We start from the raw sequence: 26,701 nt of genomic DNA on the forward strand, positions 1-26,701 counted from the left end.
TCCAATTTCTGTATGCTGCGATACTCCTCTTCTTCATACACCCTAGCATGCTGAGTACTATAGTTTTACATGAGCAAAATGATGATCAGTTTACTATAGAAAAGGAGCATCATTTAGCAGATATACCTACTGCAATATACCTTGTTTTTGCTAAAATATTAGACACGTCTCGCAGAAAGAATTAGTGGCCTTTAAGTTTAAAGAATAAAACCTTTATTTATTTAATCAGAAGTTTCAAGGATTTTGGCTGAGTAAATGAATATGACAAATTCATTTAAAATGTCTGGGTTATATAAATAAATTTTTTTTTTTTTTTTTTTTTTTTTTTTTTTTTGGTGTTTAGGTGCCCAGTAAAGATGTTACACAAAAAACAAGCTTTCTTACATATCGTAGAGATGATGGAAAAACATTAGTTGTGGTTGACAATCCAAAGGCAACAAACAACCTGTTCAACTACATAAATCCAACAACTGAAGATAAGCAAAAGGTGAGTGAGCTTGGATGGACGGAGTTATTAGTGAGACTTGCAGGAGACTTAGTCTTTCAGATACTAAAGTGTGACTCTTCTGTAGAATGGTCCTGCAAGTTGAATATCTCATACTTTGCAGGTACAACAACAGAGTCTGTCTTCCAAGCAGTCTGTCCCAGTTGGATTTGGAGAAGCATTGTTGGGATGTGCTGCTACAACACCAGGCATCCTAAATGCAGCAACACCTCCTCAGGCCAACTCTCCACCAAGCTTTGGTGCAGCAACTCCTCAAGGGTAAGAATATGAGATAGCTGTTATGATTATAATGTATATAATCTCTGTGTGTGAGGGAAGAATGCAGGAAAGGGAGTTGAAGTTGGCCTTACATGCAGTGGCCATGCAGTTCTTTTGTCTATAAGCAACAAAAAGTTAGGCTATTGTTCTTTTTATCAGCCTCATTGAAATCATTTTGAAGAGAATAAAAACCCAGTTAGCCAGCAATCACTGGCACCAGTATGGACTTATCTGATAAGCCCAGCAAAAAGCTTACTGTTTTATAGACCGATCAACTTCAAAGGGATTCAGATATATTTAATTGTTTGAGAAGGGACACAATGTGTAACATTTAATATGTAGAGATTTTTTTTAAAAATGTTTTTTTTTTCTTCAGGAAAGGCACACAGAACTTGCCAGGAGATACTACACTGTTGAATGGTGATGCAAAGAGAGAAGAGACCAATTTGTTCCTGAGTGCTGCAGCTTCCCAGGGCAATAAGAGGAGCTTGGGTTTTGGGATGATGGAGAGCCCAAGTACTTTTTCATCATTATCTTCAATGCCTTCCTGGTCTGGCCAACCAAAGAGTGAAAACGGCCCCAAATCAGAGAACCTTTTTGCTGCTTTTACAAATTCATCAACAGTCTTTCCTAAGGGGTTTGAGTTTTCAGTGAAGAGCTTCCCCGAGCAGAAGATGCTCTCTGTGACCGACTCCCCTAAAACTGCACCCCCAATGACCTGCGTGCAGCAGCAAGAGCAAAAAGTTGTTAAGAAACCAGAGAACAATCATACCAGTGTGAGAGCAATTAAACCCCAAGAGCCACCTTATCCAAAGAGCCCGAACAAAAATGATGGTGGTATGTTCCATTAATTAATTATTTGTTGAACAGGAGATTTACATTGTATTATTCCCCTTATTGTACAGATCCAGGTAAAAATGATTGGTGCCTTTCTAAATAAGCTTATATTTTTACTTCATTCAGCAGCAGTGTTCTGTAGAAGTGATGTCCAACCTGTGGCATTACAGATATTGTTGAACTACAACCCAGGGGATGCTGGGAGTTTTAGTCCTACAAATTCTAGTGGGAAGAAGGTTGTCCATCTCTGTGGTATAACTTTTTATCACTAGGAGGCAAAATACATAAAACAGATTTTTAATCTTTCTGTTTAGTCCAAGGAACTTCGCTTTTTGTAGCTTCCTAGATCCTGGATTAGACCTACTTTTGAGACCTAAGAATGGATTGAGATTTAATTGACCTTTTATACTATTCACTGTAACGGTGATTTTTGTTGGTGAACTGCAAAATGAATGAATGAATGAATGAATGAATTCTTTCTCCAGTAACCTACCCCAGATCAATCCTGCTGGATCCACAAAAGCTGAAACGGTTGCAGCAGAGCGGGGATTGCTTTGTGCAGGACGGCTCTTGCAATGACATTGCACCTCATCTTCATAAGTGTAGGGAATGCCGCTTGGACCGATTTGGTCGAAGCAGGGAGCAGCGGGACTCTGCCGTATTCTGCAGGTTTTTCCATTTCCGAAGGTATGCTATAATCGGAAGTCGTTTATCTTTTGGAGTATAATGCTGATCCAACATAGCTAACAAGATTGTGTTCTTAAAGGTTGCACTTCAACAAACACGGCATGCTAAAGGAAGGAGGCTTCCTGACTCCCAATAAGTACGATGCAGAAGCAATAAATCTGTGGCTCCCTCTGGCAAGCAACGTTGTGGATCTTGATCTTGATACGGCAAAGTACATCCTGGCTAATATTGGAGACCACTTCTGCAAGCTAGTCATGTCCGAAAAGGAAGTGATGTCTGCCACTGATCCCTCAAGTAAGAACTAATTGCATCTTTAAATGATGTGGCTAAAATCTTTGGCTTTGCCAGTGACTTTTTTTCTTCCCTGTTTGATAGCCATTCGGAAAATATGTTCGTATAAAACCTTCTGCAGAGCTTAGGCCCAGGCTAAAATTGAAGATTTAGGGAACTTGGCAGTGCTTCAGGAAAGCAGAAAATATGGTCAATGTTAATGTTTAATAGCTGTATTCTAGAAATGTGGATAGTGTCTGAGACTCAAATTCCAGGGGTGATTGAGATGTTCACCTGGTCCTACTGGTCTCAAATGAGGCCCTCATACTTAATTCCAGAGAATACAACCTACTGACTTTTAACAGCACATAAAAGAGCTTGCTTAGATCATCTCGCTAAAGTGAGAGTAGCAGATATATTATTTTCCTTGTGACACTGCTAATGTAGTTAGCTTGCACCTTTGATAGTGCAGACCTTGTGTGTTTGCAGTGAAATCTCAAAACACTGTTTTATTGTAACTTTTGTAGAACAAGTTGCTTGGAAGAGAGCCGTACGTGGGGTCCGTGAAATGTGCGATGCATGTGACACCACCATATTTAATCTTCACTGGGTTTGCCCCAAGTGTGGCTTTGGTGTCTGTGTAGACTGCTACAGGATGAAGAAGAAAAGTTTAAGCAGTGGTAAGTGTAAAAGCCTTGTACCGCCACCAGAGCAGTGACATGATTCCCTGTGTTGCCATGTAAATTGAGGTTACTGTGCTTTGTTTGCTTTGCTTAAAGGAACAGTAACCGCAAAAAAAATGAGTGTTTGAAAGCAATAAAAATATAATGCAGTGCTGCTGTACTGGTAACACTGCTGTATTTGCTTCAAAAACACTACTATTGTTTATATAAATAAGCTGCTGTGTAGCAATGGGGGAGAAAAGGATCAGGTTACACAGTAGATGGCAGATAAGCTCTGTCGAATATAATGGTGTTATCTGTTATCCATGATTGCTACTCAGCAGCTTATTTATATGAACTATAGTAGTGTTTCTGAAGCAAACACATCTGTTTTATCAGTGCAGGGCAACAGTATATGATAGTTTACTTACTTTAAAACACTTTTCATTTTCTGGTTTTACTGTTCCTGTACTGTAGTGGATTGTCTACAGCAGTTCCCCATCTTGGTAGACCTACTTTGTTAGGTTATGGGGTACTTTGCTTATGATTAATCAGTTCTGATTCAGAATTCACTGGTTTCTATGCTGCCATGAAGTATCTATATGAACCGGTTACTAAACAGCCTGGTATTGTGAATGATATATTCTGATTTTTTTTTTGTAAATTCTTTATTTATGCAAAGTTTTCCAATGTACAGAAGGATAAAGGGAATGGGAACAAAGAAAATTGACCAATATTCCATTTCACTTTAGGTGTGCAATACGTACACTACTGATGAATTAATTGTACCTTTACCATTAAATCAAAATGTATATCTGTACCATTCCATCAATTAAACACAATGAAGTGGAATAAGGTAAAATAGGATAAAATTACTAAACTAAAAGGGTTGACAGACAAAGAATAAGGGGGGGGGGGTTGCTTTCCTGGTAGTTTTCCCAAGGTGACCAGATTCTCCAGAAGTTTTTTATTTTCACTTTGTTTATGGCGGCGATATCCTTGAATTTTTTGATCTCTTCCATTGCTTTAACCCATTCTATTACTGTTGGGATATTCGAGGATTTCCACTTTTTTGGAATTAAAACTTTTGCTGCCTGCAACATAAAAAGTCTCAAATGATTTTTAATAAACTTGCCCTTAGTTGAATCATAGTGTAGGGCCACTAAAGCAGCAATATCTGGTTCCTTTGGAAAGGGGCTTATTATTTGGATATTATTAAAGATCTTTCCCCAAAATACTTTTATTCTTATATGTAGTGGGGTTCCTTCACTTATATATTGTGTTTGTATATTTACTTCAGACTCTGATTCAGTCCCAAAGCTCAGGTAACTGACATTAGCCCAGAGCATGTGAATCATTAGAAGACTAGGAGCTAATCGGAACATCAATGGTGGCTCATATTCCAGTCTTCACAATAAAATATAACAAAAAAGCTTATTGTACCCACAAAAGAATCTTCCTTGGCCAATCTGTGTATCTGTATATGAACTATTGCTCTTTTCCATTGAAAAGTCCGTCGGTAGCTAGAAACCTCACTAAACTTTTTCTTTAGGTGAGGATGGAAATGAAACGTTCTCATGGCTGAAGTGTGTAAAGGGCCAGTTACATGAACCAGAAAATCTAATGCCAACGCAGATTGTTCCTGGCAAAGGTAAGTCGCTCAGTCCTGATGCTTCTAGCTCACTCAATGTATTACTGTCAAGGATCCGACATCTCATTTCACAATGTGCTTTTGTGTATTGCAGCTCTTTATGATGTAGGTGATATTGTCCATTCTGTGAGAGGAAGATGGGGAATAAAGTCCAATTGTCTGTGTTCAAACAAGCACGTACGGCCAGTGGTTAAGCCAGTTGTAAAGGAAGAAGTAAAACCGGTAATCCTTTGTTTTGTCATCAAAATTACCTGGAAATGGGGCTCTTTATTTTCTTTTATAACAATGTGTTTCTTACAGAGCACTCCTGAACCAGAGCCAACAAAGGCACCCCTTGCACAGCCCAATGTATGCACTGCAACTGATCCCATAGCTATTCCTAGTACACCTCCTACACCTGCCTGCTCTAGCCCTTTAAGTTGGCTGACCAACCTTTCGCAGACAACTGTAAACAAAGAAAATAAGGGTAAGAGTCGGTTTGCTCGTTGGTATCATTCCTTTGCATGGGTATTTTCATAAGATGTTTACAGAAGTCATGAACAACCTTCTAAATGTCTGTCCATTGTTCGGTCCAGCTGTGGTGCACTCCAATAGAGTGTTCTCTTCATGCCTGGGTGCTGTCATATATTATAGATAATTATAGACATTTCAAAAAGGAAATGTCTTGAGAAAGGTCCAGAACAGGACCAAAACGTTGACAAATATTTTGAACTGCATTATGAAGTCCTGGAGTGCATCAATTTTGGGAAACTATTACATCCCCAGGCTACTAACACATGGCTTGAAAGAAAGGCTTAGGGTGGACAATTTTGGGACTGTGAAACAGTGCCTCTTTATTTCACATGTAAAACGTATTACTTCCTTAATCTTCTGCAGATAATTTATTTGCTTCTAAATCGGAGCACAAACCACTACCGTCATTTGCCAGCTTCGGAAAGCCTGTGTCTGCACTTCAAACATTTGGCTCCTCAATTTTGACACCCACAACCAGCAATAACTCAGGATTCCTACGGAATCTTCTTAATTCTTCCACTTTAAAGGTGGGTGAATTTATGAACTAGGATTTATTTAGGATTTGGCTTCTAGCGGGTTCTTTCAGCTTATTTTATGTTTACATTTCGTATTAATGTATGTTGTTTTTTTTTCTTTTTAGCAGGAAACAAATGAGAAGAGCACCCCAAAAATACTTGATGACATATTTGCTTCACTTGTACAGTCAAGGCCATTGTCTGATTTTGCTAGAAAACCACAAGGGCTTCCAATCCAGCCCAGCTTAATGGGATTTAATACCCCACACTACTGGCTGTGTGATAATAGATTGCTGTGCCTGCAAGATCCCAACAACAAGAGCAACTGGAATGTATTTAGAGAGTGCTGGAAACAGGGCCAGGTAATTTCTGATGTTTTCAATAAACTAGAAACTAAGAATTAATGTGCGGTGAAATCAGACAATTTTAGTAACCATTCATTAAATTATTTGTTTTCTAGCCTGTGATGGTATCTGGGATCCACAATAATTTGAATTCAGAACTATGGAGGCCAGAATCCTTTAGAAGGGAATTTGGTGATCAGGAAGCTGACCTGGTGAATTGCCGGACCAATGACATAATCACCGGAGCAACCGTTGGAGATTTTTGGGAGGGCTTTGAAGACATTTCAGGTAAGCAAGTGGATACAGCAGTCAATGTGTGTGAGCCTGTAGATACACCTCCATGTCCAGGATCAGAGCAGCCTCTGTCTCTTATAAAGTATGTGTAGAACCACAGTTCTACATGGAAACTAAGGAGTTAAGATCTTGTCTATACATTAACTCAAGTCTACCAAGATAATTCATCAATCAACAAATGCAGAAAGTTTCAGTATCTGTCTACCCCTAGAGGTTCCCAGAGGCTGCATTTATAATACATTTATACGTATTGAGCTATAGTATTTGTTCATTTTGTTTCATGCCAAATTAAAGAAACAGTAACATCAAAAAGATTTTAAAGTAATAAAAATGTAATGCAGTGCCCTGCACTGGTAAAACACTACTATAGTTTATATAAACAAGCTGCTGTGTAGCAATGGGGGCAGCCATTCAAAGGACAAAAGGCTCAGGTTACACAGCAGAAAAGCTCTGTAGAACATAATGGTGTTATCTGTTATCCACTATTTAACCTGCGCCATACAGCTTTTTTTTCAATTTCTGCCATTGCTACACAGCGGCTTGTTTATTTGAACTGTAGTAATGTTTCTGAAACAAATACTTCAGTTTTACCAGTGCAGGGCAGCAGTACATGATATTTAATACTTTAAAACACCTTAATTTATGTTGGTGTTACTGTTCCTTTAAGTTGCTATCCGGCAGCAATGCCCTCTAAAAGACCACCTCCACTTCTGGGCTGCCAATAGGCATTAAAACCATGCTTTGAATCCTTTAGGATTGTACCTGCTTTTTTCCTGTATAGTTATTGTTATATGTACCACACACATGAAGCCTTTTAAAAGCTGCTGTTAAACTGTGTGACAAGCAAATCATTTTCTTATTCCAGCTCGTCTGAAAAACGACAAAGGGGAAGCAATGGTGCTGAAACTGAAAGACTGGCCTCCTGGGGAAGATTTCAGGGACATGATGCTCTCCCGGTATGAAGGATTTCTTGCTTTTGCTTTCTCATGTGCTGAATCCAGGAATTCACGAATTCCCATTGAAAATATAATTGGTGTTTATTGTGCAGTTATCCATGGCACTCTTCTTATTGAGAGTGTGTGTCAGTCTGAATATATGGGACTGAGATTTTTCTCATTTAGAAAATCAGAGGCTGGTTGGTACCATGACCGTTTCATTGCTTGCAAATATGTGTTCACTTGTACCTTACATGGACCTTTCTACCTCTAGCTTTGAAGACTTAATGAATAACATCCCACTGCCTGAATACACCAGAAGGGAAGGCAAACTGAACCTTGCAGCAAGACTTCCAGCCTATTTTGTGCGGCCAGATCTTGGGCCCAAAATGTACAATGCATATGGTGAGCGAATTACATTTTTCTTTTGTTTTTCTATTAGTGCAGTATTTGTTTTGCTAATATATATATATATATATCTATATATATATATCTATATATATATATATATATATATATATCTATATAGATATATATATCTATATAGATATATATATATATATATCTATATATATATCTATATATATATATCTATATATATATATATATATATATATATCTATATATATATATATATCTATATATATATATATTCTCTGTCGTCTCAGGGGGACACAGGGAACAGCTGGGGTTAAGCTCCACCCTCCGGAGGCAGGACACTTGAATAATTGATTAAAGGGGCGTGACCTAGGGTCTGGCTTAACCCGGTGCTACGCCAACCTAATCAGTTTTTAAGTGTCCTGCTTGGAGGTAGGACATGCACTTCTACATATATCTACAGAAGAATTCATCAGACAAGGGGTCTCCCCAGAGCAGGGCTACCTGTTTCAACAGGGGACCTCCTTCGTTGGATTCATACCGGGGTCTCTTCCTAGCCCTTGGGCTATAACGACCATCCACTAATACCCACTCCTGCTAAGGATACAGGGTCTCTGGGCCGGTATGACTTCTGTGAGTATCCAGAATTATCTTAACACACTCACTTGCCTGCTCAACCTCCCCCCCCCCCCCCTCTGCCTTGCACTTATGCCTGCCGTGGTTCTTCTATGGGACTCACAACAGGCGCAGACTGGCAGGACTCCTAACTGTTTGGAGCCTGTTTGCTTACTTCTGGCACTCTGGCCCTGGCCTGCACGCTGCCCTAAGGACGGACTCGTAGCTCTCAGCAGCGACGCGAGTCTCCCTGCTTCTCTCCCTGCTCGTGGACGCCATTTTCGCTGCGCGCCGTAGCTGGAACGCACACATGCGTTCCACGGCGCCATTTTGGATTCACTCGCGCCGAAAGCAGCGCATTCTCTCACACGCTGCGGGTTACAGCAGGGGCATAGACGGACAAGTCCTTCAGTCCTGGGATATACTCTCTACCACTAATAGAGCAGTATTCAGCCTTAACAATAACAGCTGTGGCACTTCTCTGCAGGTTCCCAGTACCTTTGCCAAACCTATTCAGCAGGTACCATAGACATTGCAATGGCAGAAGGTAAGTCAGGGGGGCTATTCCCAAGGCCGGGGGGGAGAGCAGCAGCAGTGGCAGCACCAGCTACGGTCACTTCTTTCATGTGCACCAAATGCAATGCTAAAACTTCAGGGGGTCAGGGCGAGCCTCTCTGCAAATCCTGTTCCAGGGGGCAGGGTTCTGTTTCCATTCCAGGAACCTCTCCTTCAGGGCCTCCATCTGATATTTCTAATATAGAAGACATCACCTTAGATGGGGGCGCAAGCACTTCCGCAGCTCCAACGGCTCCTCCTTGGGCTATTCAGCTTTCACAATCATTGGCCTCTCTTCAAAGTTTACCCGCCATTGCAGACAACTTGGGAAAGGCTCTAGCCAAGTTAGGCCAGAAATCCAGCGGCAAACGCAAAAAGAGCAGACCCCTCTAAAGGGGAGTCTTCCTTTTCCTCATTCGGACTGCTCGTCAGCAGGAGCAGATTCATCTCACTCCGAAGGCGAACTTCCTCTTTCTGACGTGTCTTCTGGAGAAGAGGATGAGGACGAAGCGTCCAGACACCGTGAACCTCAACATGACGTTGACAACATTATCAGGAGTGTTCTAGAAGTACTAAAAATTACTCCTTCACCTGATCAACAATCTCAAGAGGCCAGCTTATTCAAGAGGCAACAAAAAGCCTCTACGGTTTTTCCGGCTCACGATCAACTCATTGCCATAGTTAATGACGAATGGAATACTCTCGAACGAAAATTTCAGGCTTCCCGAAAATTCTCCAAATCCTATCCCTTTCCAAAGGACTGGGTGGACAAGTGGTCCATGCCACCTATGGTTGACGCTCCAGTTTCTAGGCTTTCAAGAACCACAGCTCTTCCAGTCACTGATGCGGCGGCATTCAAGGACCCTACGATAGACGGCTGGAGGGTTTCTTGAGATCCCTATACTCATCTGCCGGATCTACACTACGCCCTGTCCTGGCTTCTACCTGGGTATCCAGGGCCATACAGACATGGGCTGAGTCTCTCGTCAAGGACATTCAAGAGGGAGTTCCCAGAACTGAACTTCTCTCCACAGCACAAGCAATGGAAGTCTCTGCATATATGTGTGATGCTACTCTGGATGCTGCCCAGATTACGGCTCGCACTTCAGCTCTATCAGTAGCAGCCCGTAGAACCCTTTGGCTTAAGAGTTGGACGGCAGATATCAGTTCTAGAAGTCCCTTACTTCACTGCCTTTCAAGGGTCAGAAACTCTTTGGAGAGGAATTAGAGAAGATCATCTCTCAGGCCACTGGAGGAAAAAGCTCTTTTCTCCCTCAGCCTAAATCCAAAACACCTTCCTCCTTCAGGCGAGGCAAAAATTTTCGTGGCCAAAGTGGTCGTTACACCAGGCGTAGCAATTCCCACACCGTTCCAACTTCCGAACAAAGACCGGCGATAAGGGACGTTCAGCGTGGAAACCGAACAAGTTCCATAACAAGCCTCCAGCAGACAAGTCCACTTCAGCTTGACGGGTCACCCCCTCCGGGGTCACGGCAACCAATTGGGGGCAGGTTGCTTCAATTCCGGGAGGTGTGGACAAGACATTCTTCGGACAATTGGGTCAACGAGATTGTGTCGGAGGGGTATCATCTGGACTTCTCTTCCCCCCCCTCCAACAAATTTCTGATGTCCAGGCTCCCATCCGCCCCAAGCAAGGCTCAAGCCTTTCTGGACTGTATTTCCAAGATGGAACACAACGGAGTAATTGTCCCGGTACCTCCGCAGGAGAAATTCTCCGGGTTTTACTCCAATCTCTTCCTGGTTCCCAAAAGAGACGGTTCCTTCAGACCAGTACTCGATCTAAAGTACCTCAACAAACACATACGGTCTGTTCGCTTCAAGATGGAAACGTTACGGTCTGTAATCCGAGGAATGGAACCGGAACAACTGATGATGTCTCTGGATATCAAGGACGCCTACCTCCACGTCCCTATCTGGCCACCTCATCATCGCTTCCTGAGGTTTGCCTTCAAGAATCGCCATTATCAGTTTGTGGCTCTGCCATTTGGCCTCTCCTCCGCCCCCAGGGTCTTCACCAAATTAATGGCGGTGACGGCAGCCTCTTTGCGCCTTCAAGGGATATCAGTAACCCCCTATCTGGACGACCTGCTCTTGAAGTCCAGGACAATGGAACAAGGCAAATCGGATCTCCAGAGGGCGATCCTACTACTGCAAGACTTCGGCTGGACCATAAACTGGGACAAATCCAATCTCATTCCCAGCTATCAGATGACATTTCTGGGGTTGGAGTTCAACACCCTTTCCCAGCGGGTTACTCTTCCACTGGACAAACAGAGAAAGTTGAGAGATCAAATTCGCCATCTAGCTTCTCTCCAGTTTCCCACAGTTCATCTGGCCATGAAAGTATTGGGATCGATGGCCTCGTCCATGGAGGCGGTACCATTCGCACAAATTCATCTGAGACCTCTCCAAGCCAACATACTGTCCCGCTGGAAGGGAGGTCAACTCTCTCAGAAGATCCCTCTTCTACAGTCGACAAGGGACTCCCTCCTGTGGTGGCTGCAACGGGACAATCTGTCAACGGGCCAGTCCTGGGCAATCCCGGATTGGACAGTGATAACTACCGACGCCAGTCTTCTGGGCTGGGGGGCGACATGGGACAACCTATCCGTGCAAGGCCTATGGTCCGCTCCCGAAATACTTCTCCCAATAAATATACTAGAACTTCGAGCAGTCCGACTGTCTCTCCAGCACTGGACGCAGCAATTGCAGACAAGATCAGTGAGAGTTCAGAGCGACAATTCCACCACGGTCGCCTACATAAACAGACAAGGAGGAACCCGCAGCAAGGCAGCTCTAGCGGAGGCCCAACAGATTCTAAGCTGGGCAGAACTAAACTCAGTAAGGCTGTCAGCCATCCACATTCCAGGGGTGAACAACACGAAAGCGGATTTCCTCAGCCGAAACCAACTAGACCCAGGAGAATGGGAGCTTCACCCAGAGGTGTTCTCCCTCCTAGTCAGTCAGTGGGGCCTTCCCCAGATAGACCTGATGGCCTCCAGAAACAACCGCAAAGTACAATCGTTCTTCGCTCGCGCCCGGGATCCGTTAGCAGCAGGAGTGGATGCCATGACTCAGAGTTGGCACTTCGACCTAGCTTACGTCTTCCCTCCTCTGCCCATGTTGCCCAGGGTCCTCAAAAAGATACGACGATCGCACATCAAGGTCATTGTCATAGCCCCATATTGGCCCAGAAGAACTTGGTTCTCCGATCTTCAAGAGATGTCGGTGTCTCCACCAGTGCGACTACCAGCCAGGGACGATCTCCTTCTCCAGGGGCCCATAGCACACCACAATCCGGGCCTCTTCGCTTTGACGGCATGGCTATTGAAGCGGACAATTGGCGGAGACGAGGCATATCTGACGAGGTCATTACCACAATGTTGAAATCTCGCAAACCTACCTCGTCCAAAGCCTACCATAGGGTATGGCGCAGCTACTGGAGTTGGTGCCAGGAAGCCGGGTTCCCTTTTCTGGATTACGACATACCAAGAATCTTGTCCTTTTTGCAACAGGGTTTTCAACTGGGTCTCAAGCTTAGCTCACTGAAGGTACAAGTGTCGGCACTATCAGCACTCTTCCATTCTCGACTGGCCCTCGAAGATACCGTTCATACCTTCCTGCAAGGTGTTGCCCATGCGGCACCACCGTTCCGCCCTCCGATCCCAGGTTGGGATCTCAACCTTGTCCTTGCAGCCTTACTGGATCCTCCCTTCGAACCCATGGGTACTATCTCTGACAAGCTGCTTACCTGGAAGGTAGTGTTCCTGGTGGCGATTTCGTCAGCACGCCGAGTATCCGAACTCAGTGCTCTCTCCTGTGATCCAGCTTACCTGGTTTTCCACAAGGATAAGGCAGTTCTGCGCACTGTTCCTTCCTTCCTACCCAAGGTTGTGTCTTCGTTCCACATCAACCAGGAAATTATTGTACCTTCCCTTTGCCCGGCTCCGGCTAACACTAAAGAAAGACGACTTCATAGTCTCGATGTCGTCAGAGCGCTCCGCTGGTATATAGAGAAATCGAAGGCCTTTCGACGTTCCCAACGTTTGTTTGTGATTCCCGAAGGATCCCGCAGAGGCATGGCAGCCTCTAAGACTTCCATTGCACGCTGGCTGAAGGAACTCATCCATCTAGCTTATGTCTCTAAAGGAAGATCTCCTCCCGAAGGAGTGCGTGCTCATTCCACCAGAGCTATGGGAGCTTCCTGGGCATGGCGCAACTCGGCTTCCCTGGATCAGATCTGCAGAGCGGCCACCTGGTCCTCTGTGCACACATTTACAAAGTTCTACAGACTTGACACCTTTTCTTCCTCTGAGGCCTCGTTTGGCCGTAAGGTGTTACATTCTGTGGTACAATAATGTGTACCGATCTCTTCCGCTCCCACCCTGCTGTTCTCGGGGCTGCTTTGTTAAGTCCCCAGCTGTTCCCTGTGTCCCCTGAGACGACAGAGAAAACAGGATTTTTTGATACTCACCGTTAAATCCTTTTCTCTGTAGTCGATAGGGGGACACAGGGCTTCCCGCCCCGCGGCGAGATGTTGACCAAGTTGGTCCATAAGGGAATACTCCCTGAGTTACCGTTCTGCTCATTCAGTTTTGTTTTTTCTTATGCTAGCAGTCTCTTTGGTACAAACTGATTAGGTTGGCGTAGCACCGGGTTAAGCCAGACCCTAGGTCACGCCCCTTTAATCAATTATTCAAGTGTCCTGCCTCCGGAGGGTGGAGCTTAACCCCAGCTGTTCCCTGTGTCCCCCTATCGACTACAGAGAAAAGGATTTAACGGTGAGTATCAAAAAATCCTGTTATATCTATATATATATCTATATATATATATATATCTATATATATATATCTATATATATATATATATCTATATATATATATATATATATATATATATATATCCTTGAAAAAATGTTGCACACCGGGATTTGTTTTGGAAAAGTTAAAAATTCATAGTTTTATTTAAAACATTAAAAATCGGCAAACGTTTCGGTCTAAGTCCTTTATCAAGACCGTAATGCTGTTCAAATCACACACTTAAATAGATAAAAGAACAAAGCACTCGCCCAATTGTGTGCATTCACATCGAACATGTGACCCCTAAGGGAACCCGAATCGCCTATGTTAGACACCTACATTAAGAAGGAACACATTGATAAAAACAAACTACAATGACTTGCTGAAACAATGTAGCAAAAACAAATGGCAATGATCCATGTAGTGATACATAAGTAACAACGTAAATTAGTAACAACATAAATTCATCTCTCGTTCAAAAAGCATGAGAAGGAGCAATGCTCATTTAGACATAAGGGGGCTAGAGTGTTTAATTTTTTAATCCAAAATACCTCCCGCTGGAGATAGATATAGATATATAGATTTTTTTGGTTGGTATATATGATTAATTTTCACCTGCACCCAGGCAGTTTGTTAGTGCAAGCACTAGGCTGAAAAAATGACATGCTGACACAGAAGTTTAGTTAGAAAGGCAGGATTTGTTCTTGTATGTAGAACTAGGGGTTAGTAAACTTAACTAGGGTGGTGGTGGGGTGTGAGATGTTCCACATTGTAAACTAGTCAAAAATAAATGGAAAGCCAATACCTTGTCTGCTACAAACGGGTGAATCCCAAACTTTATTCCATGGTGCTCACAACACTTCAATGTTGAAACGTTTCGGGACCGCATGGCCCTTCCTCAGTGACTGAGGAAGGGCCATGCGGTCCCAAAACCATGGAATAAAGTTTGGGATTCACCCGTTTGTAGCAGACACGGTATTGGCTTTCCATTTATTTTTGACTATTTCACTGGCGAGTGCCTAGGCCAGAGCCTCTACCCAATTCCCCTATCTGGACTATAATGGCCACCTTGTAAACTAGCTAAATCAGAAGATGTTGCTGCTTATTTTTGCTTTCCTTCAGTTTTTATTCTGACACTATAGATTGCTAACATAGATTTTCATTTAAAGGCTTAATAACACCAGAGGACAGAAAGTACGGTACAACTAACCTCCACTTGGATGTGTCTGATGCTACCAATGTCATGGTGTACGTGGGAATTCCTAAGGGGGAACATGACCAGGAGCAAGGTACATCAAACTCCTTCCTGTCATTCGTGAAGTCTTTCCCTCCCTGTTCAGCCGTTAATCAATTGCATTTGCTTTGCCACAGAAGTGATCAGAACAATACAAGATGGCGACGCTGATGAGCTGACCATCAAGCGATATATTGAGTTTAAGGAGAAACCTGGGGCTTTGTGGCACATATTTGCTGCAAAGGACACAGAGAAAATCCGCCAGTTTCTGAAAAAGGTATGTGACTGTTCTTTACTGTGGCCTTTCTTGTTTAAAGCAATTTCAATAAAAACTACCGTATATACTCGAGTATAAGCCGAGTTTTTCAGCCCCCAAAATATGCTGAAAAACTCTACCTCGGCTTATACTCGGGTCAAGCGCAAAAACGGTCGCCGGCGCCTAAGAATAGTCGCCGGCGTCCAAGAATAGTCGCCGGCGTCCAAGAATAGTCTCCAAGAATATTCGCCAGCGTCCAAGAATGGTCGCAGGCACCTCCAATGGGAGCAGAAACCCTAATTTTTTTGATTGAAACTTACCAGAAGCTGCTGCATTTCTCACCCTAGGCTTATACTCGAGTCAATAAGCTTTCCCAGTTTTTGGAGGTAAAATTAGGTACCTCGGCTTATACTCGGGACGGCTTATACTCGAGTATATACGGTATCTTTGCACTTTTATGATATCTTAGCATGGGCAGCTGGTGGCACCTGCACTGACATTCCTATTTGTCTGGATAGTTCTAAATTCTGACCTCTGGACCCAATAGACATTGGCAGCTCTGTATTCCTGCTAGTGGTGGAGCATGGGCTGACTTAACCCCTGTATCACTGCTGCCAGTAAACATCAGTTTGTAGCACATATAGAGCCCCCAGCTAGAACGGAAAATACATTTTCAAATGTGATTCTTTTGGGTTTGATATAATTGGAATAAATAACTGGCTATATTTTTTATATGCCCATGGGAATGCTGATCTCTGGAAAAAAAAAAATAATCTTTTTTTTTTTTTTTTTTAAGGTGGCAGAGGAGCAGGGCCACGAAAACCCTCCCGATCACGATCCCATTCATGATCAGAGCTGGTACCTGGACAATACACTGAGAAAGCGTCTGTTACAGGAGCACGGGGTTCAGGGATGGGCTATTGTACAGTTCTTAGGAGATGCCGTTTTCATCCCAGCTGGGGCGCCACACCAGGTACCCATCAGCGTTTGCTTCTAAAATTGCTTGTGATTTTTGGCTTTCAGGTGATTGCCCCAGTTTAGAGATTAACTCCTTAAGGTTGCCAGACACGATAAGATCTGCTCGTTTGGCAAGAGGATCTTAAAGGGCACCTATCACAGCCAAAATCAAACACATATTAACAATCTGACCAGTACAAACTAAACACGTTTAATCAAACTACATATATAGTTTTTTGAAAAAACTGCAGGTTTAAAAAAAAATCCCTTACTTTGTCAAATGGGTTCTTTCACTGAGGGAGGCCATATTGAGACTCTAACAGAGACTCTAATGTGCAAATTTCAGGAGCATGCTCAGATTGTAACACTGCTTTGAGTATTCTACCCAGAATGCCTTGTTTTAGTAAACTCCTCCACTAGAAGTATCCACTAGAAGTGCTGCCACCTGCTAACTTCCAGCAGGTGGCAGCACTACTGTACAGCAGCTAACACACAGGTTTGGCTGATTTGAAAATAGCTTAGAAGGGTTGATAAGCAAGCAAGGAATTTGAACTGAGCATGTGCGAGATTTCAGAGCTACAGTTGGCTGGGAAGATATAGGTAGGAGGAGCCAGTGAAATCCAAGATGGCTGCCTCAACTAGAACTGCAGGGGAGATAGGGGAGATCTTGCAGAAGGAATAGTGAGCTGATCATTTACATTATACAAACAATTCTAACTTTTAAAAATCGGATTTCTTGAACTTTCACATAGTGTATTTACTTAGTAAATGATTTTGGTCATGATTGGTGCCCTTTAACCCAATATGCACACCAAAGGCAGGGGGTGCCCTTTAACCCAATATGCACACCAAAGGCAGGGTGATATTGGGTTAAGCCGATCGTTTGGACATAGGGCCAGCCAACCGGATTACAACAAAGGAAATGGGTGCTGACAGGACGAGGATTGCATCAACTAGCTGATGTGGTCCTCGATTGCCAACAAAAAATAAAATCAACCCTGCTTGATCAATATCTGAACGATTTTTGGCCTATCGATCGGGGAGACCCGTCGGAACGCCACTGTTAGTATTAATCTGGTCTTTAGCTGTTGCTTATTAAGTGCACTTCTCGTCTGTGTATATTAGCTTTATACATATGAGGGGCTTATATTTTTTTTTTTATCTTCGTCTCATCTGAATAATAATCCCTCTCCCAAGAAATGTTTCGGTGGTTTATCAAACAAATTTCATACTAAAGTCTGTTCTCTCTTTAGGTCCACAATTTGTACAGCTGCATTAAAGTAGCGGAAGACTTTGTATCCCCAGAGCACGTGAAGCACTGCTTTTGGCTGACTCAGGAATTCCGCTACCTCTCCCATACACACACAAACCACGAGGACAAGTTGCAGGTAATGTCCCTGTACTTTTATTGAGGACAGTCCAACAGACCCCTCAGTGATATGGTTTGATGTTGGGTTTTGAGAGAAAGGACAATCCAACGGACCCATAAGTGATATTGTTTAATATTGGGTTTGGGGAGAAAGGTCAATCCAGCCGACCCCTCATTGATACTGTTTGATAATGGGTTTTGGTAGAAAGGACAACCCAACTGACCCCTAAGTGATATTGTTTAATATTGGGTTTTAGGAGAAAAGATAATCCAACTGACCCCTCACTGGTAGTGTTTGATATTGGTTTTTGGGAGAAAGGACAGTCCAGCTGACCCCTCAGTGATAATGTTTGATATTGGGTTTGGGGAGAAAGGACAATCCAACCGACCCATCAGTGATAATGTTTGATATTGGGTTTGAGAAGAAGTGCAATCCAACTGACCCCTGAGTGATAATGTTTGATATTGGGTTTGGGGACAAAGGGCAGTCCAACTCAACCCTGGGTGATATTGTTTGGGGAGAAAGGACAACCCAACCGACCCCTCAATGATATATTTGTTTGATATTGGGCTCCTATGTTCCTTGCTGCTTTATGACAATATCTCTCAATCTATACTAGGAACTGTGCACTGAACCTCATCCCTGCATGAGAGGGAAGTTAATGACTACATTGTTTCTCTTTTTCATGCCCCAAAACAGTTTGAAGCTTTTATTGACCCATGAAAAATAGGCTGATATATATTGGGTAGATTAGAGAATCCAATCAGATATGCATTGGTACAGTGGTGCAGCCCATTCCCAATGGTCTAATAGTAGGCAAAACGATTGGATCCACTGAATAGGTCCCAGTGTGGTGGTGAGACAATCAGGAACAGATCTGCTTATTGGGCCTTGTCAGACTTACATATAATTTGGTTTATGATCTCTTGTACCTAATTAGGGCTAAAACGTGCCGAAGCCAAGAGACTTTGGTGGTCCTACAATTTATGCCAGTGATTATTTGTGGTTCATGTGGTTGATTGCATTGAATTGAACCTTGTGTATTTGTGCAGGTAAAGAATGTAATATACCATGCTGTCAAGGACTCCATCGCAATCCTGAAAGCTAATGAAGCCAGTCTGGGCAAACTTTAACATTGGAACCTTAATGGAGCAGATTGGACGAACTTCCTCTGACAGCTGAGCTGACACTCATTGCTCCTTCCATCCAGATGACAAGTGGGTGAACATTAACCTCATTCGTCACAACCAAACCCAACTGTCCCTTGGTCCGACTGGCAGTTTTATGAAATGTTTACAGTCACTGGATCATTTGGAAATGGCAAATTGAAGGTGAGGGAACCAGGATCAAATTGTGTTGGTTCGGTTCTTCATCAGAGCAAATCCTGAAGAACTAACTACCGCGTCCAACCTCTGCTCCGTCATTTAGCTGAGTTTCTCAGAAGAGGTGCCATGTCTGGGGAACTTTAATACTTGTTGCAAACCAAAACACTTTTTTAAAAAAAAAAAAGACTGTACAAATAGATACCTCTAGTTTTTGGATACTTTCCAAAACTCTATGCTGTAAAATCTGTTCAAATGCCATTTTTTTGGGGTATTTGACTTAATAAATTCCGGGGGAGTGGGGAAGTAAATAAAAAGGAAAAAGATAAAAATTTTCTTTTTATAAAGAAAAAAAAAAGTATATTGTAGCCATTAAAGCTTTGTTAGACTGGGCGTTCTACACAAGATGTAAATAAGCAGGCTCTTATCGTTTTACATGGAGTTATGATTAGCACTAAGGTGCCTGGCGGTATCTGTAATTCATTTCTCTGATTTAGTTGGGTTTGTTGAGTTGTATTAATTTAATTAACATTACTTTGGGATATTGTCTTTGGTTGGATTGCAGAAGTGTGGGGAGGGCGACGCCTCGAATGGATCTCGGGGTCAGGGAGTTCACCTGTGATTTTTTTATTTCATTACTTAAATAAATTTGTGTTGATGCCTATGTTTGAGTTTGTTTCTTGTTGAATACAGGGGAATATGTATGCCGGTGGAATGATTTCAGCAGCACTTCTGTGCCGGGCCAAGTTACTCCCAACACCTAAAGTAAAGGGCTCTCCCCCCCCCCCAAACACATGCTTGCTTCCATGGTGCCGGGCAGTCTGGGGTTGCAGAGCAGGCGTTTTGTGCAAAGATTCTACATTTTCCTCTCCCAAGGCCCAAACTAGGGTTCGAAAAACTGAAGAGTTATGTGTCGTCCCCCCCAACACACAACTTAGGCATGTGCCTCTTCTGCTTACTCCCACCCTGAGCAGTTCTCAACCTAAAGTTACGTATTGCAGCATCATCGGGCCAAAACTACTTGTACCCATTTAAAGGAACAGTAATGCATGAAAGTGAATGGAAAAGAAATATATGGTACTGTTGCCCTGCACTAGTATAACTGGTGTGTTTGCTTCAGAAACTTAAGTATAGTTTATATAAACAAGCTGCTGTGTAGCCATGGGGGCAGCCATTCAAGCACAGGATACACAGTAGATAACAGATAAGTACTACTATAGTTTATATAAACAAGCTGCTGTGTAGCCATGGGGGCAGCCATTGAAGCACAGGATACACAGTAGATAACAGATAAGTACTACTATAGTTTATATAAACAAGCTGCTGTGTAGCCATGGGGACAGCCATTCAAGCACAGGATACACAGTAGATAACAGATTAGTACTACTATAGTTTATATAAACAAGCTGCTGTGTAGCCATGGGGGCAGTCATTCAAGCACAGGATACACAGTAGATAACAGATAAGTACTACTATAGTTTATATAAAAAAGCTGCTGTGTAGCCATGGGTGCAGCCATTCAAGCACAGGATACATAGTAGATAACAGATAAGTACTACTATAGTTTATATAAACAAGCTGCTGTGTAGCCATGGAGGCGGCCCCTTGAAAAAAAATCTTCAGAGGGGCCCAGGCGCACACCCATCCCCATCCTCCCACCCACTTCCTGCTCCACCTCCACCTGCCCATGTCCTGCCTCTGCCCTCCCACTCCCGCCTGACTTGTGTCCCCCTTCCTCCCCGCAGGTAAGAGATTGGCTGGGGAGGAGAGTTTTTTTATGAGCTATAGAGTAGAGTCCTGCGCGGAACCAATTTCTAAGACCCGGACCACACCTGAACCGCAACCTGCATATTTACCCACTTTGATCCGCTACCCAGACCCGCAGCTGCCTTATCCGCAACCCGCTGACCACCATCAAACAGGAAGTAATGGTGCTGAAAACCGGAAGTGGTGTCATCAAAAGTGGGCGGGACAGAAACACGTTTTGTAAACCTTTAAAAGGAGTAAAATATAGACAATATTACATAAGATAAGAAATTTAGATGAGACCTGCGACCCAAAACTCCGAAGACCCGCAGGTATACCCGCACCTGAAAATCCTCCCCTCATTCTGCAGGGTGCCCGCTTTTTTTGCGGGTAAGTCGCGGGTACCCGACCCGCCTCAGGACTCTAATATAGAGGAAACAGACCTCTATAATTAAGCCACTGCAAACAAGATTGTCTATTCCTAACTAATTCTGATCAAACAAGTTGGTAAATTAATTTGGCTGATGACTGTATCGGCATATATAATAATTTATATAATAGAAAGAAGCTTGCGGCACTCGCAGGATTTATGATGCAAAAACAAAAAAAGTTTATTTAACCTCAACGTTTCGATCCCCCACAAGGATCTTTGTCAGGAGCAGCATAGAGACAAACACATAATAATTTATATACATATTATATTCCCAACCGACCCTCTCCTAACCCAGTCCTCCCCCACTGCAATTACTAATATACCCACAATCATCTCTGATGTGAGTGTGAGTAACAAATTAAATGTGCAGCGTTTGAGCCAGGGAAGGTCATCGGAGAGGGCAATAATCTTAAAGGAGAAGAACACAGGTTACTGAGAAAGAGCCATGAAGCAGAACTTGCTACAAATGAGTGCTTTATTCTAGAAATGCAACACTTTATGTTTTGGGCTTGGGCTGACTTGCCCTTTAATCAGCTTTACATTGTATCAACAGCCTGAGTCACCAGGGCAGAGAATATAAAGGGACAAGCGCTGCTTTTAATAGCAAAACATATACAAATAACAACACCATAGCAAATTTGTAATGACTGTATTTTTGAAAGTTTTCTTTTATCAGGCAAAAACATTTTTTGGGGGTTTACATTCCCTTTAAAAAGTTTCCCAAAAAATGATGTTATATAAGGCTTTGTGCTGAGTAAAAACAAGGGGCTGCTAATTCTGCAAAACATTATCAGTAGCTTTATCACTTGCATTAGAGCTTCAACCCCGATTTTCCATCAGAGAAATAAAACCTGCAGCCCTTAGTCTGAAGCTTAAATTAGTATTTTGGTGCCATCTAGTGGTCGATGTACATTTTCATTTTTCATTATGGTCTCACTGAACACAATTACATATTGGCTAATAATAATCACAATTCAAATACACATTGATTTAAGTGAAAGAAGTGTATTATCCTTGGGGGAAGAAAGACCATGTCTTTTTTATCCCTTTATTTGGTATGACGTCCCACACCAGCACAATCGCAACTCCCCACTGCCCCCCAGGTCAGGGGGCAACACACAGGATTGCCATTGGGAAGCTGGTCTGGATTGGCGCCCTTAAAAGCATACCTCCCAACTGTCCCATTTTTAGAGGGACAGTCCCTCTTTTGACAGCTCAACCCGCAGTCCCTCATTTGTACTGTAACGTCCCATTTTTCTCTGCACTGAACAGCCAGAAAAAGAAACAAAGTTTCTAACTTAATTGGCTTTTGGCAGAGAGCCCAGAACAGCCACAGCTGCAGATAAGATACTTTTGTAACAATTTCGAGATAAGCAAATAATTAAGTGTAACAATAAAAGATAATAGGTCCCTTGGGAGAAGTTAGACTCACAGCTTAAAGGGCAATTCACCTTCATTAGCTAAATTGTAATAACTGAAAAACAACACAGAAATATGTTCAAACTTTCATAACCTGCCAAATTTTGTAAAATGAACATGGTAATTAGGGGGTGTAGCTACAACAATGGGCGTGATCAAAAAATGTCACCACAATACGTACGGCAACTTTTTCCTCCCTCTTTTTATTTCCGAAATGTTGGGAGGTATGTTAAAAGGGTTGTTCAACTTTGAGTTAACTTTTATCATGATGTAGAGCAGTGACGACCAACTGGCGGCCCCTTGTGTGCCCCCCCCTTGTGTTGTTCACCTGTTAACACTTTATACAAAATGCTAACAGGGCACCAGCACTGTGTCACTGTATGTAGCACATCTTAGAGTGGTCGTGATTGGTTTCAGTACTCTCCTGCTTTATTTTTTCTGTCCTATGCTCCCTTTGTGTGTCATACTCTGCCTGCCCTATGCTCCCTGTGTGTGTCATACTCTGTCTGTCCTATTCTCCCTGTGTGTGTCATATTCTGCCTGCCCTATGCTCCCTGTGTGTGCCATACTCTGCCTGTCCTATGCTCCTTGTGTGTGCCATACTCTGCCTGTCCTATGCTCCTTGTGTGTGCCATACTCTGCCTGTCCTATGTTCCCTGTGTGTGTCATACTCTGCCTGCCCTATGCTCCCTGTGTGTGCCATACACTGCCTGCCCTATGCTCCCTGTGTGTGTCATACTCTGCCTGTCCTATGCTCCCTGTGTGTGTCATACTCTACCTGCCCTATGCTCCCTGTGTGTGTCATACTCTGCCTGCCCTATGCTCCCTGTGTGTGGCGGGCGGGGAGAGCAGGAAAAATAGCTTGACCCGGACCCATTTATAAACACTGGGCAAATTTCCTCCTGGCAGTAACTCATGGCAACCAATCAGATTATTGCTTTCAGTATTCAACCTGCTGCTGAAATTGCAAGTTGAATTGATTGGTTGCTATGGGTTACTGCCCAGGGCAAATTTTCTATTTATAAATGAGCCCCAGGGAACTTTAGGTGAGTGCGAGGGGATGGTCTTTAGTGGGGTTTATAGCAAAAAGGTTGTAACCCATGTTTGTTAAATGATTGTAAGACCCCGTTTGTTATAAAATAATGTAAAACACTGAGTAACGTCCTGGAGCTACAGTATATAAATAAATAATGATGAAAGAGGTTCTGTAGAAGAAAACTCAAGCCCAGTTATGGCCAAAGGTAACCCAGGTACAACCTGTAGTATTGGTATAGTAGAGGACAGAAGTTACCAGGAGAGGGGAATTGCATACGTGGAGATGTGCTTTGTGTATTTAGTTTAGAACATACATTTTATAAATGCAGGGTGTGTGGGAGGTGATGGATAAAAATGCATTTTTGGAAGTTCCATGAGGGGGAGGCACATTTATCAAGGATCAAATTTTGAAATTATGTGAGTTTTATAAAACTTCCATAAATTTGAAATTCGACTAGTTTAAATGTATTAATAAAATACATTTTTTTAAACTGGGACAAATTTAAACAACCTGAAAATTAAATCAAATTCGATAAAATCACATCTCCACCTATGCAATTCCCCTCTCCTGGTAGCTTCTCCGAAAAAAACTTGAATGTCAGGAAGGCTGCAAACATCTCCATATTGATCCCTGGACTTCTCCCCTTGACTTAAACAGCAATTCGGCAGGTTTTAGGTGGCGAATAGTTAAATTCGAATTCTTAAAGGGCCAGAGTATGATAAATTTTGAAAATCAAATTAAAATTTTTTAAAAAACTCAAATCGAATTTGGATAACTCCCTTTTGGAATTTGACAGTTTTGACCATAAAAAAAAATTTGAAAATTCAAATTTTCTATTCGAACCTTAATAAATCTGCCCCGTCAGGGGCGCTCCACCAATGAGGCGAGTTGAGACACTCGCCTCAGGCGGCAGCGCCCCCTGGTTACCAGGGGCGGCAAAAATGCCGCTCCTGGTAACTAAGAGCCGAATTTCCGGTTTTCAACCCGGAAATTCGGCTCTTCTAGTGCAGAGAGCGCAATTGCGCCCTCTGCACTAGCGTCCTGCAGCGCCCCGACCCCCTCCTGCGCAGAAAATGTGAGCGCCGTGAGGAGGGGTCGGGGCGGCAATGGAAGGCCGCCTCAGGCGGCATAAAGGCGCGGAACGGCGCTGTGCCCCGTAGTGTATGTTCTGCACATGTTAGATCTAGACTATAGGCAGAAAATAAAAGCATCTAAACACAGGTCCTACAGTAGCCTCTTCTCACCGCTAATTTCGCTACCACGGATGATAAATCTCCTTGAAAATGCCTTGCCCTACACATTGTAATCACTACAAATAATGTACTTGTGGTGATTACAATGTTAGTGAAGGGCAAGGAATTTTCAGGGAGTTTTTTTGCCCCAGTAGCAAAATTATAATGCAGATGACAAATTTCCCAATGTGTCATTGCCCTTGTCTTTCTCCTAGCTATCATTTTTGCCAGTCAGAATTGGCTGAATTTATTTTTGCTGTGGCCTTTATCTTATAAAGGTGGCAATACATTTTTTACCTTCCCAAGGAAGAGAGACCTATGGTTGCATAATATATGCCAATCCCAAAATGGTTCGGAATATCTCTATACCAGACTCATCTATCTGACCAGATATGATATGAAATCCCCAAAGGAGGGTTCACAAACTATTTGATGAGAGGAGTCTGTGCTCCTTCTTTGTGTCAGAGGACTTTTGTAGATCAGATTTCCTGTTTGTGGTTCTAGAAAGGAATTCAAAGGTCCTAAAAACCAATCCAGTGGCCCAATGGGATACCAGGAAAACTCCCGGTGGGCCCAGGTGTGAGTGGCCTCTTGCTAACCATTTGGCCTATTTCATGGTCATTCCCTATTTCTTTATGGGAACAAAGAGGCTTAATAATGGAAGAATAGAGGATAGTATGTAGAGAAAAGAGACTAAATAAAGCTAACAATGTTTTAGTTAATCTTTCCAAATGTTGGAATAGGAAATCCACACTGATCAAAATTAAAGATAAACAGGGCTCCCTAACAAATAATCCCCTAAAACTAGTAAATATTTTTAAGGAATACTATGAATCTCTTTACTCCTTAAATGGATCTAGTCCTAGGGTTAGTAATGACTTCTTAGATAATTTAAAACTTCCCGATCTATCCACTATGCAATTGGAAGATCTTAACAAGCCAATTTCTATAGAAGAGGTTATCAACATTATTAATAATTTAAAAAAGAAAAAAGCTAGTGGGCCAGACGGTCTCCCTCCAATTTTTTATAAGACCCTAAAAATGAATATAAGCCCCTTTCTTACCAACCTATTCTTATTATGTGGGAAAACACTCCCTTCCAGTTCCCTTTCCAATCTGGTAATTATACCTAAGGAGGGTAAAGACCTCCCAGTTTCTTATCGGCCTATCTCTTTATTAAACCAAGATATAAAAATTCTTTCAAAAATTTTAGCTGATAGACTAGCCATGATTTTACCTTCAATAATTTCCAAGTCCCAAAATGGATTTATGAAAAATAAGTCTGGTATTAAAAATATTAGAACCTTACTTCAAGTTGTTGCTACAGTGAATAGAAATGACTCCTTGTTCATTGATTAGCTTGGATGCTGAGAAAGCATTTGACAATGTGGTTTGGGGACATCTTTTTAACTGTTTGGATTCATTTGGTATCATAGGTCCCTTTAACAGCTTTATTAAGCTCCTATATTCCAACCCTATCTCGCAAGTAGTAATAGCAGGAGCTAAATCCAGTCCATTTAAAATTATGAAGGGGACTAGACAAGGTTGTCCTTTATCTCCACTCCTTTTCAACATCTCACTTGAGCCGCTAATCAGAGCCTTAGACAAATTAGAGGCTTTTCAAGGTATTATATTAAACAAGGTCCACCTTAAGACTTTAGCATATGCAGATGATTTGTTATTAATTGTACAAAATGCCAACAACTCTTTAAAAGAAATCTTTAACCTACTTCAGGAATTTGGTAAATTCTCAGGGTTTAAAATAAATTCACATAAAACTGAAATTATGAATATTAATGTTTCTTTGTCAAAAGCCCTTGCTAGAAATTTAAATCTTAACTCTCCTAAACCACAGCT

The 26,701-nt window shown here is 42.4% G+C and overlaps 1 protein-coding gene across 3 annotated transcripts in view; it reads left to right on the forward strand.

Annotated features, from left to right (window-relative positions):
* The window catches only part of kdm3a.L (lysine (K)-specific demethylase 3A L homeolog), a 38,619-nt gene extending 18,977 nt beyond the window's left edge, over positions 1-19,642 (forward strand). The window contains exons 9-27 of one of the 3 annotated variants that reach the window (XM_041579697.1): positions 344-487; positions 609-763; positions 1,140-1,600; positions 2,086-2,287; positions 2,367-2,581; positions 3,085-3,237; positions 4,772-4,870; positions 4,965-5,092; positions 5,171-5,336; positions 5,747-5,910; positions 6,024-6,260; positions 6,359-6,530; positions 7,402-7,492; positions 7,746-7,876; positions 15,009-15,128; positions 15,214-15,350; positions 16,126-16,302; positions 17,540-17,674; positions 18,709-19,642. In XM_041579697.1, coding sequence (XP_041435631.1) covers positions 344-487; positions 609-763; positions 1,140-1,600; positions 2,086-2,287; positions 2,367-2,581; positions 3,085-3,237; positions 4,772-4,870; positions 4,965-5,092; positions 5,171-5,336; positions 5,747-5,910; positions 6,024-6,260; positions 6,359-6,530; positions 7,402-7,492; positions 7,746-7,876; positions 15,009-15,128; positions 15,214-15,350; positions 16,126-16,302; positions 17,540-17,674; positions 18,709-18,789 — 3,168 coding nt within the window. In that variant the 3' untranslated portion in view covers positions 18,790-19,642. 3 annotated transcript variants of the gene reach the window in all.
* The last annotated feature ends 7,059 nt before the right edge of the window (positions 19,643-26,701 follow it).

The sequence above is a fragment of the Xenopus laevis genome, chromosome 1L (assembly GCF_017654675.1).
Source record: "Xenopus laevis strain J_2021 chromosome 1L, Xenopus_laevis_v10.1, whole genome shotgun sequence".
In the NCBI taxonomy this organism is placed as follows: domain Eukaryota; kingdom Metazoa; phylum Chordata; class Amphibia; order Anura; family Pipidae; genus Xenopus; species Xenopus laevis.